The sequence below is a fragment of the Oncorhynchus clarkii genome, chromosome 27 (assembly GCF_045791955.1).
Source record: "Oncorhynchus clarkii lewisi isolate Uvic-CL-2024 chromosome 27, UVic_Ocla_1.0, whole genome shotgun sequence".
Classification (NCBI taxonomy): domain Eukaryota; kingdom Metazoa; phylum Chordata; class Actinopteri; order Salmoniformes; family Salmonidae; genus Oncorhynchus; species Oncorhynchus clarkii.
In genome coordinates, this window is record NC_092173.1 from 17,930,534 (window position 1) to 17,945,022 (window position 14,489).

Consider the following 14,489-nt stretch of genomic DNA (forward strand, 5'->3'; position numbering starts at 1 on the left):
GTTTAGAGTACAGTATATACATATGAGATGAGTAATGTAGGGTATGTAAACATTAAAGTGCCATTGTTTAAAGTGGCTAGTGATACATTTATTACATCAATTTTTCATTATTAAAGTGGCTAGAGATGAGTCAGTATGTTGGCAGCAGCCACTCAATACTAGTGATGGCTGTTTAACAATCCCATCTGGTTTGCGCTTAGTGGGACTATCATTTGTTTTTCAACAGGACAGTGGCCCAAAACACACCTCCAGGCTGTGTAAGGGTTATTTGACCAAGGAGAGTGATGGAGCAGTACATCTGATGACCTGGCCTCCACAATCACCCGACCTCAACCCAATTGAGATGGTTTGGGATGAGTTAGACTGCATCGTGAAAGAAAAGCAGCCAACAAGTGCTCAGCATATGTGGGAACTTCTTCAAGACTGTTGGAAAATCATTCCTTATGAAGCTGGATGAGAGAATGCCAAGAGTGTGCAAACCTCAGTGGTGTAAAGTACTTAAGTAACAATACTTTAAAGTACTACTTAAGTCATTTTTTGGGTTATCTGTACTTTACTTTACTATTTATATTTTTGACTACTTTTACTTCTACTTCACTATATTCCTTAAGAAAATATTGTATTTTTTACTCTATACATTTTCCTTGACACCCAAAAGTACTTGATACATTTTGAATGCTTTATCAGGACAGGGGAAATAGTCAAATTCACATCAACCGAACATCCCTGGTCATCCTACTGCCTCTGATCTGGGGGACTCACTAAACACAAATTCTTTGTTTGTAAATGATGTTGGAGTGTGCCCCTGGCTTTCCGTAAATAAATAAAAAAAACAAGAAAATGGTGCCATCTGGTCTGATTAATGTAAGGAATTTGAAATGATTTATACTTTTACTTTTGATACTTACGTATATTTGAAACCAAATACTTTTAGACTTTTACTCAAGTATAATTTTACTTGGTGACTTTTACTCAAGTATGACAGTTGGATACTGTTTCCACCACTGGCAAAGCTGTCATCAAGGCAAATGGTGGCTACTTTGAAGAATGTAAAATATATAATATATTGGTTTAACACTTTTTGGTTACTACATGATTCCATATGTGTTATTCCATAGTTTTGATGTCTTCACTATTATTCTACAATTTATAAAATAAATCAATAAAAATCACTCTGACAACAGCCCAAGTGAGCCCCCGACAGTCCAAATTTGGGCTATTTGTTGGATTGCATGAACATGACATGGTTACAATTTGTCACTGTTGATGTTGATGCAGGATCGTCTTTGTGAGGATATCTATATTATGTAGAATCATGTTTTGAATGTTCAGCATAACTGATATGAAAACGTGGGACAAACACCACAGATAATTATACAACACACAAGAGAACAAAAAGTCAAACAAGTAACCTGACATGAGCCACTGATTGCATTTCCAGCACTGAGGTTAGGAATCTTCATTCATTGTTTTATTTTATTGGAAAGTTGCTTTCCAGATGCCAGCATCCCTGAGAAATATATAGAGTATATAACAAGATTCCTCAGCAACCCCATCATTAAGAGGGGGGAGGGGTCTCCCAAAAGGTCAGCATGTCTAGAAAAACACTACCAGGTAGCCTACAGCAGCCTGTCTCCCAATCATGCCCCCTAGCTCACTTCCTCCTTCAGACAGCCTCACTGCCCTAGACTGAGTGTGTCATGGGCATAGCTTCCGTGCCATAGACTGAGTGGGCCATGGGCATAGCTTCCCTGCCATAGACCGAGTGGGCCATGGGCATAGCTTCCCTGCCATAGACTGAGTGTGTCATGGGCATAGCTTCCCTGCCATAGACTGAGTGGGTCATGGGCATAGCTTCCCTGCCATAGACTGTGTGTGTCATGGGCATAGCTTCCCTGCCCTAGACTGAGTGGGCCATGGGCATAGCTTCCCTGCCCTAGACTGAGTGTGTCATGGGCATAGCTTCCTTGCCATAGATTGAGTGGGTCATGGGCATAGCTTTGAAGCCTTGAAGGTAGAATGTCATTGGGGAAATTATGGTTGAGGTGCAATCCCTAAACTAGAAGGTGACTTTGGGGGAGAGTACATGGGGAAACAGTGCCTCCCGTGGATGATTGAGCTCACTGCAGGGCATGGACAGAGCACAGAGAGCTGGCAGCTGTCCACCGTAGCTTAGAGACTGGAGTGAGAGCAGTATGTTGTATCTCTGCTCTCTAAAATGATTCACAGATCGCAGGAGGGTAGAGCATTGTAATGAACAGGAGTATTCGGCATCATTAGGTATATAGCTAAGAAACACATAAGCAACTAAGATGTATAAAATAAATTGGGTTTGCAGATATGGAAACAAACTAGTGAACACAAACTAATGAAGTTATATAACTTGTTAAAATCTTTGTTAACTAATTCCCTTTCTCCAATTAAAATCCCCATCATAAATATCATAAATCTTTTCATGCTATAATTCCATCAGGTCTTGGAACAGAGAGTACAGCTATCACTTTCACCAGTATTATTATATTCAGGCATTGTGGAAGTCAGCTGCAGGGGAACTGCAGTAGCAACCTTTGCCCAGTAGGTGGTACTGTCTTCATTCAAGGATTGTGCATCACAGTACACTCCCTGAATGTTACTACTTGTAAAAGTGATTGAGGTGGAGCCAGTGATGTACGCTGTTAGCTTATGTTGGCTGTGTGGAGTTCCAAGATGGAGCTCCAGACCCAGGGATGGTTAGCTCCAGGGCAAGCCAGGCCCCTTCCCCTCTGTCCTGCTGGCCCATGACCCGTCGCCTGCCTGGCCCCACCTAGACGGTCCACTCAAAGCAACCTCTGCGATGTGTCTGCATGTCCCTTACTCTACGGATGGACTGGATCTGGGGATGGTGGGCGCCCCACTCGTTCCAGTGCTTGAAGACACCGCACTCGAACACGTACTGGTAGCCACGGTAACCGGGGTACTGGTAGCCAACCCAACTGTCATCCAGAGAAACAGACGGAGATAATGAGAGAGAAAAATGGAAGTTAACATCTTAAATCAAATGGATGTGTAGATGGATGGATTGATTGATTGATAAGTTAATATGCCAACTCACGTTCCACCAGTGACCTGGATGCTGGCCACACGGTCCTGGAAGCCGTAGGACCACAGACTGGGGATATCCTCATCACACACCTCCATCTTACGGCCCTCAAAGTTATTACACTCAAACAGGCAGATCTTGTGGTCCTGGGTGTCCTGTAGGCATAGAGGGACAGAGGGAGGGATATCAGCAATAGAGTTTACCACCTATTCACCCACATCCCTCAGACGAGGAGGGGAAGCCACTTAGACTAGAGTATCCATGTAGTGCATGGATGGATGGACAGACTAACCATGCGAACGGGCCTGACGGACATGAAGCGGTCACACCTGTAGCTGTTGCTCCAGGTATCCCAGCGGGGGTACTCTCCCTTCTCCAGCATGAACATTTCTCCACTCAGGTTCTGCTGCTCATAGCCCACCCAGCTGTATGGGGACATTATATAAGTGTTACAGCACAACTATAACACACTTATAATGAATTAACACAACTCTCTTATCACCATGATCAGAAGCCTTGAGGCTAGGTACAGCTAAGTGATTAGAAGGTTCCTAGGTGACATGTTAGATGTCACATGTTCATCGCAAAAGTCATGTATCATTGGAAATTGCATGTTGTAAATTAACTATGTATCTGGTGTCTCATTGGACTAAGATAACGTTAGTATTAGTAGGTTATTGGTTTCTCTCAGTCATAGACTGAATTGTAAACCAATTTACAATCATAACATCAATCACATAATTATCAAATAGTTTAGGATTGTACTATCAAAACACTTAATATAATAAAATGTAAAAAAAATATGTAATATATACAAAACAACAATACTACGACAACAAGGTTTGGGGTGGCAGCTTTAGAAAAGACATCTTCAGAGTTCAGAGGCATTTATAAGTCCCCTGGGCTGTATGGTGTGTGCATTGATCAGTTTAGTGAAGTATGGAATGGGAGAGTTCTGATAGCGGCCTGTGTGTGTTATGGGAGTGTTCAGTTTGTGGCTGTTGCGCGTTGCCTGTCCAGTAATCTGAGGTCTGGTAGGGGGGAGCCAGTCTGCAAACTGGGAGATCTGTGGGGATTTAGCAAATGTCAGGCAGATCTGCTCCCGTCTGCTGTCGAAGGACATGATTCCGAGGGTTTTGAGGGCTTCCCAGTAGCTGGTGTATGACCCGCTCAGAATTATTCTGCAAGCATTCTTCTGGACACTCTCCAGCTGACAACTTCATTCTAATGGCTCGGTTAATATGAATCCCTATGAATGTTTTTTTTTAAATCTTCTATGTAAACAGATGAAGTTAGATATGACGTACGGTCCACACTCCACCCTGATGGAGCCGATCCTCTCAAAGCCCTTCTCACACAGGTTACGGCACTCAGTGATGCACTCCATCATACGACCCTGGAAGTTCTCAAACTCAAACAGGTACATCTGTAAAGATAGCGAATACCACATTATTGTAATTTACCGTAATAAGCTATAATATAATACAATACTGTTAATGATTTGATATGGAGATCTTTGATCAAGAAGGCGGTCTTGGGCATTTAAAACAACTGGAAATGCTGTATCTTCGCTAAAGATGATTAGTTATGTTAAGTAGTTTGTTAAAAAAGTGTGTTGACCTACTTTGTGGGCACGCAGCCCCATGGCTGGGTGGCTCCCAATGCTGCCCTGGGCTCCGGAGTGGGACATGGTTGAATCTGTGGCCAAACAGGAAGAGAGTGAGAGGGAGGGAGAGAAATAAAGAGGGAGAGAGGTTAAAGCCTAGCCTCTTGGAAAAACAGCTTCCTTTGACCTTCATATTGTGACACTCATTTTAGTCATTTAGCAGACATTCTTATCTAGGGCAACTAGGGTTAAGTGCTTTGCTCAAGGGAACATCAGATTTTTTCTCCTCGTTGGCTCAGAGATTCAAACCAGCGACCTTTTAGTTAATGGCCCAACACCCTTAACCACTAAGCTACCTGCAGCTCATGCCCCAGCTGTATATCTATTCAACAGGCCCCTAGCCCCCCAAGAGTCATATCTGTTCAGCTAAATATATCAAAGAAACGTTTCCCACCGGTTTCAGATACAAAAGAGAAAAAAAGACCAACGGTAGTTCATGTTCAACTCAATGACTATAAACAGATTTCAATATATGTCTTTTGGCAAAATTCCATATCAAAACCCACTTATTCACCCAAACTATTAATGAGAACAGAATCTACTTGTATCTAGTCACTCAAGGTCTTAATCTAGACTGGTTTTTAGGCTTTTTCCTCTCTCATTAACTCTACCCCAAAACACACCTTTTGATGTTGAAGCCTGTTCTAAGAGAATTGCCTGTGCAATTTACCCCCACTAAATATTCCATAAAGAGCAATTCCTCTGTGAAAAAATAAAATCTCCAAAGATATTTTTTAAACAACATGCTCAAACATATTTTTCTTACAATTACTAAATTTAGTGACACTGAGCACACTTTCATCTGCCAGATGCAGGTAGGCCTGTCATGTAGTATTACTGAGCTGAGAGAAGATCACAGTTAAACATGGGCTCATCTCTCTCACCGCCATTTCCCATTAAATGAACCACAGAACAGAAAGAATGTCAAAGTAATGCAAAACATCACTCTCTTGATATAAGCCAAAAGAACATCCCAGAGTTAATTGAAGTCAAAAGCTTCAATTTGACAGTCCTTGATTTATGTTATGGGACGAAGAGACCACACCTTTGCCCCCCATCTCTCTCGCTCACAACCCCCTTCCCTGAGTGTGAATCTCACCAAGCGGCTGGTTGTCAGGTACAAGGGAGGAACGGACGTCCAGAAAGATAAGTGTAAGAGTTGGAATCAAGCCCCCAGAGTAGGGATATATATACATTTACATCCCCATGCCGCCTATTGGGCCGGGATCCCACCTCATCATTGGATGAGCATGGATTTCTTTTTGGGGGGGGGGGTCAGGGGTCATATATGCTGATCTCCACTAAACCATGCTGAGTCGGCTGCTCGCTTTGTTGTCCTGCGCTGTGTGGTGGATCTCTCGCTGTCTCGCTCTCTCTAGCAGAGCAAGCAATGTGCTGACCTATTGTGTGTAGTGCGAATAGGCGCCCCGGCTACTGTTCAGTTGGAACTGGCACGCAGGGAGGCAGGTATGCACACACACAGTTTGGTGTTTGCTAGGTTTTGTTTTGTTGCTATAGCATGGGACACCTCAATGGACAGTAGTGTCTGTCAGACTGCCAACATCTAGTATAGTGAGAGGAACACAGAAAAAGGACTTGGCACCCATGTCATTTTACAATACAAGAATGGTTTACAGTGAAACAGTCAGAACATGACATAGGCCAGGCAGAGAATATCTAGCTAGCTAAGTGGAAATCATCAGGTACAGTTGGGTGAAGAAAGCAGGTTGGTAAAGCATGTTGTTTGGTACAGGTGTCACATTATATAGTACATCATATCAAAGATAAGGGGGACGGGGGGGGGGGGGGGGGGGGGATCAAGTGGATTAGGATAGAAATAGAGCTTATTGATAATGGTGCTTAATATACTCTACAAGTCTAAGCTGTTGGGGAGGGGGGGGGGGGGGGGGTTCTACTAAGCTAACATATGGAATTTTTTAAGATGATCAAACCATGGCTCATTTAGCTATTTGATTTTAAAATGTAGGACACTTAGGTAGAAAAAAATATTTACTACTATAGCCCATAGAAATGCATTGAATGACACCTTCATAAATGGCAACAAAGACAGTCCAAAAAATATCAAGGATTTGAAGTGGCTGTCCTATATCTAGGAGACATAAGAAAGCGCAGGAAAAAAATATATATATATTTAACCATCTCCATAATTCCATTCATTTGTATGGGTTACATTCCGATGATTCCCGTGACACTTATGGAGTCATTAGTTTTGTAGCCTAAACGGTTCAGATGCTACGAACTTTTTCGTGAGAAGACCGATTTTCGGGATGTCACATGGTCTGACAAACACCGATGTAACTCGGCCGCCTTCACCGCAGATGCGGAGGTTTGAGATGAAGCCCATGCGGTTCAACTCTACCATTGAACTCGTGATTGTGCCACTATGTCATCAAAAGGGAGGGGTTCAGTATGAAATACACTCCCTTCCAGATGTGTTGGGTGGTACCACCTCAAGTCTTACTATAAAAGCAGGTGAGAGCGTGCCTTATGTGGCAATGGTCTTGGTAAGCAACCTGGTCTCAAAGCATTTCGTATTATTTTGTACGTAAATCCGAGATACTCCATTTAGTATGAGATGTTAATGTTTCGTATGGTATCTATTCATTTGTGGATGTCCATTACCCGTTTCAAAACAAAATCTAATTTTATTGGTAACATGGTTAGCAGATGTTATTGCAAGAGTAGCGAAATGCTTGTGCTTCTAGTTCCAACAGTGCAGCAATATCTAACAATTCCACAACAAATACCTAATACACACAAATGTAAGTAAGTTATGGAATAAGAATATATATATGGATGTCAGAGCGACATAGGCTAAGATGCAGTAGATAGTATAGAATACAGTATATACACATGATTAAAGTGACTAGTGTTTCATTTACTAAAGTGGCCAATGATTTCAAGTCTGTATGCATGCAGCAGCCTCTCTGTGCTAGTGATGGCTGTTTAACTGTCTGATGGCCTTGAGATAGAAGCTGTTTTTCAGTCTCTCGGTCCCAGCTTTAATGCACCTTTACTGACCTCGCCTTCTGGATAGTAGTGGGGTGAACAGGCATTGGCTCGGGTGATTGTTGTCCTTGGTGATATTTTTGGCCTTCCTGTGATATCAGGTATCAGATATTAGGTGTCCTGGAGGGCAGGTAGTTTGCCCCTGGTGATGCGTTGTGCAGACCGCACCACCCTATGGAGAGTCCTGATATGTTACGAATTGCAATTCATATTATATTTTATGAATATGTTACAAATTTGCAAAACGTATGATATGTTACAAATTCTAGCTAGATAGCTAGGTGGCTGACATTAGCTGGCTGCTAACATTAGCTAGGCTAGGGGTTAGGGTTAAAGTTAGGGTTAAGTTTAGGAGTTACGTTAAAGCGTTAGGGTTAGGAGAACGGTTAAGGTTATGGGAAGTGTTAGCTAACCATCTAAGCAGTTGCAAAGTAGCAAGCAGCTGAAAAGTTGCTAATTAGCTAAAATTGCCCCCTGACCAACCACCCTACTTCCATTTGGCCTTAAGTAACCATTGGTCTTATGTAACCATACCAAACGTACCATATCATACTAATGTTACATCTAGTCTATGAGACCAGGCTGTGTTAAGTGGAGTGTGTCAATATGTGCATGATGCTTCCTTGACTAGACCACTGACATTAAACAAAATTCAAAAGGCAGTAAGTTACATTTCCTTCGGGAATTCAAAATTGCACCGCAAGTTGCAATAGATGTCAGGAACTCTGCACCTTACCACTGTGAGCTAACTATCGGGAGGAGTGTTTGCTCTAGATGCATAATCTTATTATCAGAGCGTGCCAATGGACTTCTGGTAAGTATGCTTTAGTGAGAAAGTGTTGGGATCAGGTACAACTACCCCCCCCCCCCCAATTAATATTTATGAAAAATTCCCCCCAGCCACAACGTCTCACCTGAATGTATTTTGTTTTAAATTTGAAGGGGTTGGGCAAAGGATGAAATGTGGGTTGAGAGTTACCCTTTAAGGAAAATGTTCTTGTTTAGCATTTCTCCAGTCGGTTTCCTCAAGGAGAAAGCCTGCACTTCTATGTCAAAGATAATAAAACAAAAATACTACAGTAGTGTCTGCAAGAACACTACAGTAAATACTACAGTCAGCAAAAACACTACGGTACATATTATGGTATACTACAATCCGTAAAAACACTACATTAAGTAGTATATACACTAGTTTTTTTACTACAGTATTTATACTATAGTTAACTATAAAATACTTGCCTAGTTAAAAAAACACTTCACTATACTACACTATTCACTGTACTGTTTTGTCCACAGAAAAACTACAGTGAATGGAGCCAGCAGCATAACACCCTGCACCCCACTTCTGACTTAAATCTCAAATCTCAGGGTTGGTCCTGGATGGGAGACCAGATGCTGCTGGAAGTGGTGTTTGTAGGGCCAGTAGGAGACACTTTCTTCTGGTCAAAAAATAAATAATTTCCCCAAGGCAGTTATTGGGGACATTGCTCTGTGTAGGGTGCTGTCTTTCAGATGCAACATGAAATGGGTGTCCTGGCTCTCTGTGGTCACTAAAGATCCCATGGCACTTATTGTATGAGTAGGGGTGTTAACCCTGGTGTCCTGGCTAAATTCCCAATCTGACCATCATGGCCACCTAATCATCCTCAGCTTCTAATTGGCTCATTGATCTCCTCAATTGTCATCTAAGAAACACATTTTTAAATGATTAGAATTTTGGTACATCCTCTTTCTGACGTGTGTCTCTATCTTTTTCCTCAACAGCATATACATTAACTACTGCAATCGTGTCATGGGTTAGGGGTAGGGCTATGACCAGGACTGGGTGTAGTCTATGCCTGTATAATCACGGAGTCTGGACGCTTGTGTTAATCGGCACTGGGCACGGTGCCCTGCATCCAGACCACACCATGGCAGGCGGGGGAGAGCCTAAAGCCCTGTGGCTCAGTATGGAACAATGGAGGCCCCAGCAATGTGCTGACTCCTACCCCGTCCCACAGGCCTGGGCTCCATTTACCACCACTGTGTATAAATAGGCCCGTTTACTCAGGGGTCAGGACATCGTTTTGTGGAGCCCCCCGTGAGCGCTACACAGCAATTTTTTGGGGTAGGTCAGGTAAGCCCTCCATCTTTATACCGTTCAGCCTATAGCCTTTTGCCAGCATTGTTGTCCATTTACATTGTCCATTGTCCTGTTTTTTTCCTTTGCTGTTTTCTGCTGAGCCTTGGGAATGTATAGAAAGGGTCATATGCACACACACATTCTCTAAATGGAAACGCCAATCGTCATCATAGTCAACATCATACATGACGCCATCAACAGCACAGTTTAGTTTACACACTCAGGGTGTGACAATGGCATGACTTACAGGCACATGACACAATGGTTCACAATGTAGAATTTATAACAACTAATAAAGAAAAACATAATTATCACATATTATTCAGAAATGTGGATGGATGCTTTGCATTGTACTATTTTATTTGTGGTATTACATACCAACGTTAGATACCAGACCTATGTATTAGAGAGGATTTTTTTTCAGTATTATACTACAGTATTTGCACTTCTCTGTTGGTATCTGTTTTCTGCTTTGTATCGTTGCTCTGGCTTTAGCTAGCTGTTTTTTGGCGTGCCTCTCTTTAGCTAGCTGTTTTTGTGGCCTGCCTCTCTTTAGCTAGCTGTTTTTGTGGTGTGCATCTCCTCCCTCAGCCCTATGTGCATTGTATTGTCAACAGCAACAGCACAGGGCAGTGCTTTGTTTGGGCTTGTCATGAGTCTCTTGCATAGATTCTCTAGTTCCAGCCACATTAGCATAACCATAATATTAATATATTTGGGCATTAGCTGCTGGGCACAGACTGACGCAAGAGCAAGAGCTGAGTGGAGATGAGGTCCATTGGGGTTTAGTCAGGTCTACCCTGGTCTTCCTGTAAGGCCAAACAGAAATGTGACTGCGTGACTGTCTGTGACTGTGTGCTTTCTGCACTACAGGTCAATTATTACTGAGATATCAAACATGGCGCTGACTACTCCTAACCCAGTGGGACCATGGAAGGTGAGTCAGTGTTAGGTACACAACGTTTCCACAACACTTTTCAATTTTTCCTTAACAGACGCAAGAGGAGAAAGGAAAGCTTTGCACACGGAAGTGCAGTCTCTAGCAGAGATGCTGGTTGTGTTAAAAACAGTAAAATAAGTAAATAAATACATTTAAAACAGCAATAGTGGGTCGGGCAGATTACAAATATGCACTATATCCTCTGTCCTAGATCACTGTCTACGACCAGGAGAACTTCCAGGGAAAGCGTATGGAGTTCACTGCTTCCTGCCAGAACATCATGGAGTGTGGTGTGGACAACATCCGCTCCCTGAAGGTCGAGTGTGGAGCGTAAGTCAGCCAGCCCCCCAAAACACATGTACACACTGTAGGATATTTATGTCCCCGACAGGTTACACATTATCCTTCAAGCCAGGGGACCATTGCACAGGCAACAATTTCTAAGTGATACCGATAGACACATACTGTATCATGGACACATGACAAAGTATTTGCCCCACCTTAGCAACAATCTACATGTACTGTATATCTCTATCCCTCTGTCTCTCCATGTCTCGCTATTCATCTCTATGTCTCTCTATCACTTTGTATCTGTCCGACTTTCCATCTTTCCCTCGCTCTCTCTCTCTCTGTGTATGTGCAGCTGGGTAGGGTACGAGCACTCCAGCTTCTCCGGGCAGCAGTTTGTGTTGGAGCGTGGAGAGTACCCTCGCTGGGAGTCCTGGAGCGGCAGCAACGCCTACCACATCGAAAGGTTGATGTCCTTCCGCCCAGTCTGCTCTGCTGTGAGTGTACTATCCAAGCTTACTTCCTGTTCCTGCCAGACAGACACTCTCCTCTGTGGACTATGTTCCAATATCCATTGTAGAATTCCACTTAGAATGCCCAATACATTCACATTGTATGTTAGTACCGATATTGGAACAGAAGCCTGGGTTCTGGCCTCAGTCCATGTCTCTGGCTCTTGTGACTGACACTGACAGAGTCTAGCTCTTCTCAGTATTACTGACACTGACATTATTACATTTAACAGATACAGTAGCTGTCCTTGATAGCCTCTACCAGCATTATTGAAAGTACTAAATGACAAAGTGAATAAAACACAGTATTATAAAGATTTCATACTTTCATTCATAATTCTACCCAGTATATCTTTCGTAAATAGTTTGGAGTGAAACAGGTTGAATGTAACCTGACATTGCCTAATCCTCTTTCTGAACTGCACAGAACCATAAGGAGTCCAAGATTGTGGTGTTTGAAAGGGAGAACTTCATTGGCAAGCAGTGGGAGATGAACGATGACTACCCCTCCCTGCAGGCCATGGGCTGGGGCAACAACGAGATCGGATCCATGCAGGTCCAGAGTGGAGCGTAAGTAGTAGGAGTAATAATCCTGGCTTCCTTTTTCACACTACAGAAGACTATGCTCATAACAAATCAGAAATAGAGGAATCAGGCCTCTCGAGTGGTACAGTGCTAGAGGCATTACTACAGACCCGGGTTCATTCCTGGGCTGTCCCATAGGACGGCTCACAATTTGCCCAGCTACGTCAGGGTTAGGGGAGGGTTTGGCCGGAGGGGCTTTACTTGGCTCATCGCGCTCTAGCATCTTCTTGTGGTGGGTTGCGCCTTTAGTATTTTTTTTTTAAGTGGAACTTGATCTGCGGACCTACAAAAGTGGCCGCCTGCTGGCTGACCCCAGTCGCCAGTTGAACGGTGTTTCCTCCAACACATTGGTGCGGCTGGCTTCCGGGTTAAGCGGGCGGGTGTTCAGGAGCGGGGTTAGGTGGGTCATGTTTTGGAGGACGCATGACTCCACCTTCGCCTCTCCCGAGCCTGATCGAATTTGGGAAGAAAAATACAAAACTTGGACAAACTGCTAAAAAGGTGCAGTAAGATTAAAAACCATTGTAATAACTATATAATTCAAATCCTTTGTAATAATTATAGAAACTGTGAGAGGATAATCCGTTCTGTAATAGATCATAATATAACTAAGCAAAAGACAATTTCAGAACTGAAATTATTAATTATCTAAACGAGTGTCCTGTGACCCTCCAACCTCTCTTTGCCAAATGTGTTAAAGAGACACTATGGTGAAAAATGAGCTATTATATGGTATATTATAAATGTGCTATTATATGGTGTCCCTGGATATTATACAGAGGATTAACATGTACTGTAGAGGCCAACTATTTATGATCTGCAAGGGCCTAGACTCTGAACATCATGAGGGGCCACAGTGGCTGGGGGGCAAGCGTAGAGAAGATGTTTCAGTTTTAAAGTAAGTTTGCTGCAACTCTACTCATGTTGTCATGTGGTGGAGAGAAATATTTGCAGGTTTTAATATGATATCTATTGATCAATGGGGAGCCACCGGTCTGTAATTCAACGATGATTACTTCAAGTTTAGATAGCTGGCTAGACTAACTTACCAATCTGAAAAATGTTTGCTGACATGGGCTAATTGAGTGACTGTCATAAGAAGACAAAAAACTGCTTATGAACAACCACATTTTGAAATTGCACCTTTAGTATTTTTTTATTTTTGTGGAACTTGATCTGCGGACCTACAAAAGTGGCCGCCAAGTTGCCCATCCCTGCTCTACAGGGTAAGGGCTGGGGCTTGTTTCCTGGTATTTTCTCACTTCACCCACTTCCTCTCCATCTCCCCCTTTAGCTGGGTGTGCTACCAGTTCCCCGGTTACCGTGGCTACCAGTACATCATGGAGTGCGACCGTCATGGCGGAGAGTACAAACACTACAGGGAGTGGGGCTCCCATGCTCAGACCTTCCAGGTCCAGTCTCTGCGTCGCATCCAGCAGTAAGAGCGTGCACAGCCTCCTCCCTTTCACCCCTCCTCTTCCTCCTTTCCCCTCATCCCTCATTCGCCCTATCATTTCAAGCTTGACCAGTAGTCCTGTTAGACCTCCAAGACCGACGGCTCCTGAAGCTTCTGGTGCTCCACAGCGACAAACATGTTTACAGCACTTTTGTTTTGTTCCATCGCCAAAAGAAGAAAAACGAGAGAACGAAAGAGTAAGATAGAAAAGTGACAGGTGCATCCCACATCAAGCGGAGTGAAGGGTCTCGGGTGATGTGGTGGTACAACCCAGGCTTTGATGCTGTTCTTCAGTGTTGTCACGGGGAATTCACAGCCACAGTGATCAATAAAGAGAAAATGAGAAAAAAATAAACAGCGATACAAGAGTCTGCTATTAACCTGCTCAAGTGTCTTTACTCTTTTCACTGTCTTCTCTTGCATCTTTTCTCAGCCCTTTCCTATGTAGGCGACTACTTTCTAATGAAGGCCTCACTATCTGTAATAGAAGTTAGTAGAGTTGGTTATGTCAGGGCTATAATCTACTGGTTCATGTTCAGCATCAGGTTTCCGGTCACTATAAAACGGGTCGAACTGGGCTGGAGTTACACCACAGCATTCCACCACTTCTAGGCCTACCCTTACAAGCCTACAGTAGCAGACAAGTAGCTATAAACTCTTAGTTGAAATGACCCTATAATGTCAGTTACTTTTATGTACAGTAGTTCCATCACCTTGAACAAACTAATTTCATTCACCCTTGCTTATAAGAAATATAGAAAATATGGTTAAGAAATATAAGTGTCTACTAAGTGGACCTTCATACTGAAAG

General features: G+C 43.0%; 2 protein-coding genes across 4 annotated transcripts; one reads left to right on the forward strand and one right to left on the reverse strand.

Moving 5' to 3' along the window:
- Positions 1-1,449: 1,449 nt before the first annotated feature.
- Positions 1,450-5,941, reverse strand: LOC139386224 (beta-crystallin B1-like). Of its 2 annotated transcripts, none has more exons than XM_071131704.1 (6): positions 5,845-5,941; positions 4,704-4,777; positions 4,387-4,505; positions 3,372-3,504; positions 3,092-3,234; positions 1,450-2,972 (listed from the first exon to the last, which is right to left on the reverse strand). In XM_071131704.1, the coding sequence occupies exons 1-6, from the start codon at positions 5,939-5,941 to the stop codon at positions 2,804-2,806; spliced, it is 735 nt and encodes a 244-aa protein (XP_070987805.1). In that variant the 3' UTR covers positions 1,450-2,803. The 2 variants fall into 2 exon arrangements, with proteins under 2 accessions (XP_070987805.1, XP_070987806.1); XM_071131705.1 differs by having other exon boundaries at positions 5,791-5,884.
- A 3,852-nt stretch (positions 5,942-9,793) lies between these two features.
- LOC139385695 (beta-crystallin A1-2-like) lies at positions 9,794-14,062 on the forward strand. Of its 2 annotated transcripts, none has more exons than XM_071130967.1 (6): positions 9,794-9,891; positions 10,771-10,834; positions 11,049-11,167; positions 11,481-11,622; positions 12,065-12,207; positions 13,517-14,062. In XM_071130967.1, exons 2-6 carry the CDS (start codon positions 10,796-10,798, stop codon positions 13,662-13,664), a joined length of 591 nt encoding a protein of 196 aa, XP_070987068.1. In that variant the 5' UTR covers positions 9,794-9,891; positions 10,771-10,795; the 3' UTR covers positions 13,665-14,062. The 2 variants fall into 2 exon arrangements, with proteins under 2 accessions (XP_070987068.1, XP_070987069.1); XM_071130968.1 differs by having other exon boundaries at positions 9,822-9,882.
- Positions 14,063-14,489: the final 427 nt, after the last annotated feature.

What these genes read in the sequence shown, in the direction of transcription:
- LOC139386224 (XM_071131704.1), bottom strand. Translation starts at nt 5,941, where the DNA reads ATGTATATATATCCCTACTCTGGGGGCTTGATTCCAACTCTTACACTT. An exon ending in TGGGGCTGCGTGCCCACAAA is followed by an intron (nt 4,506 to 4,703) that starts GTAGGTCAACAC and finishes CTATCTTTACAG; the next exon opens with ATGTACCTGTTTGAGTTTGA. An exon ending in CCGTCAGGCCCGTTCGCATG is followed by an intron (nt 3,235 to 3,371) that starts GTTAGTCTGTCC and finishes CTATGCCTACAG; the next exon opens with GACACCCAGGACCACAAGAT.
- LOC139385695 (XM_071130967.1), top strand. Translation starts at nt 10,796, where the DNA reads ATGGCGCTGACTACTCCTAACCCAGTGGGACCATGGAAG. An exon ending in ACCCAGTGGGACCATGGAAG is followed by an intron (nt 10,835 to 11,048) that starts GTGAGTCAGTGT and finishes CCTCTGTCCTAG; the next exon opens with ATCACTGTCTACGACCAGGA. An exon ending in TCCGCCCAGTCTGCTCTGCT is followed by an intron (nt 11,623 to 12,064) that starts GTGAGTGTACTA and finishes TGAACTGCACAG; the next exon opens with AACCATAAGGAGTCCAAGAT.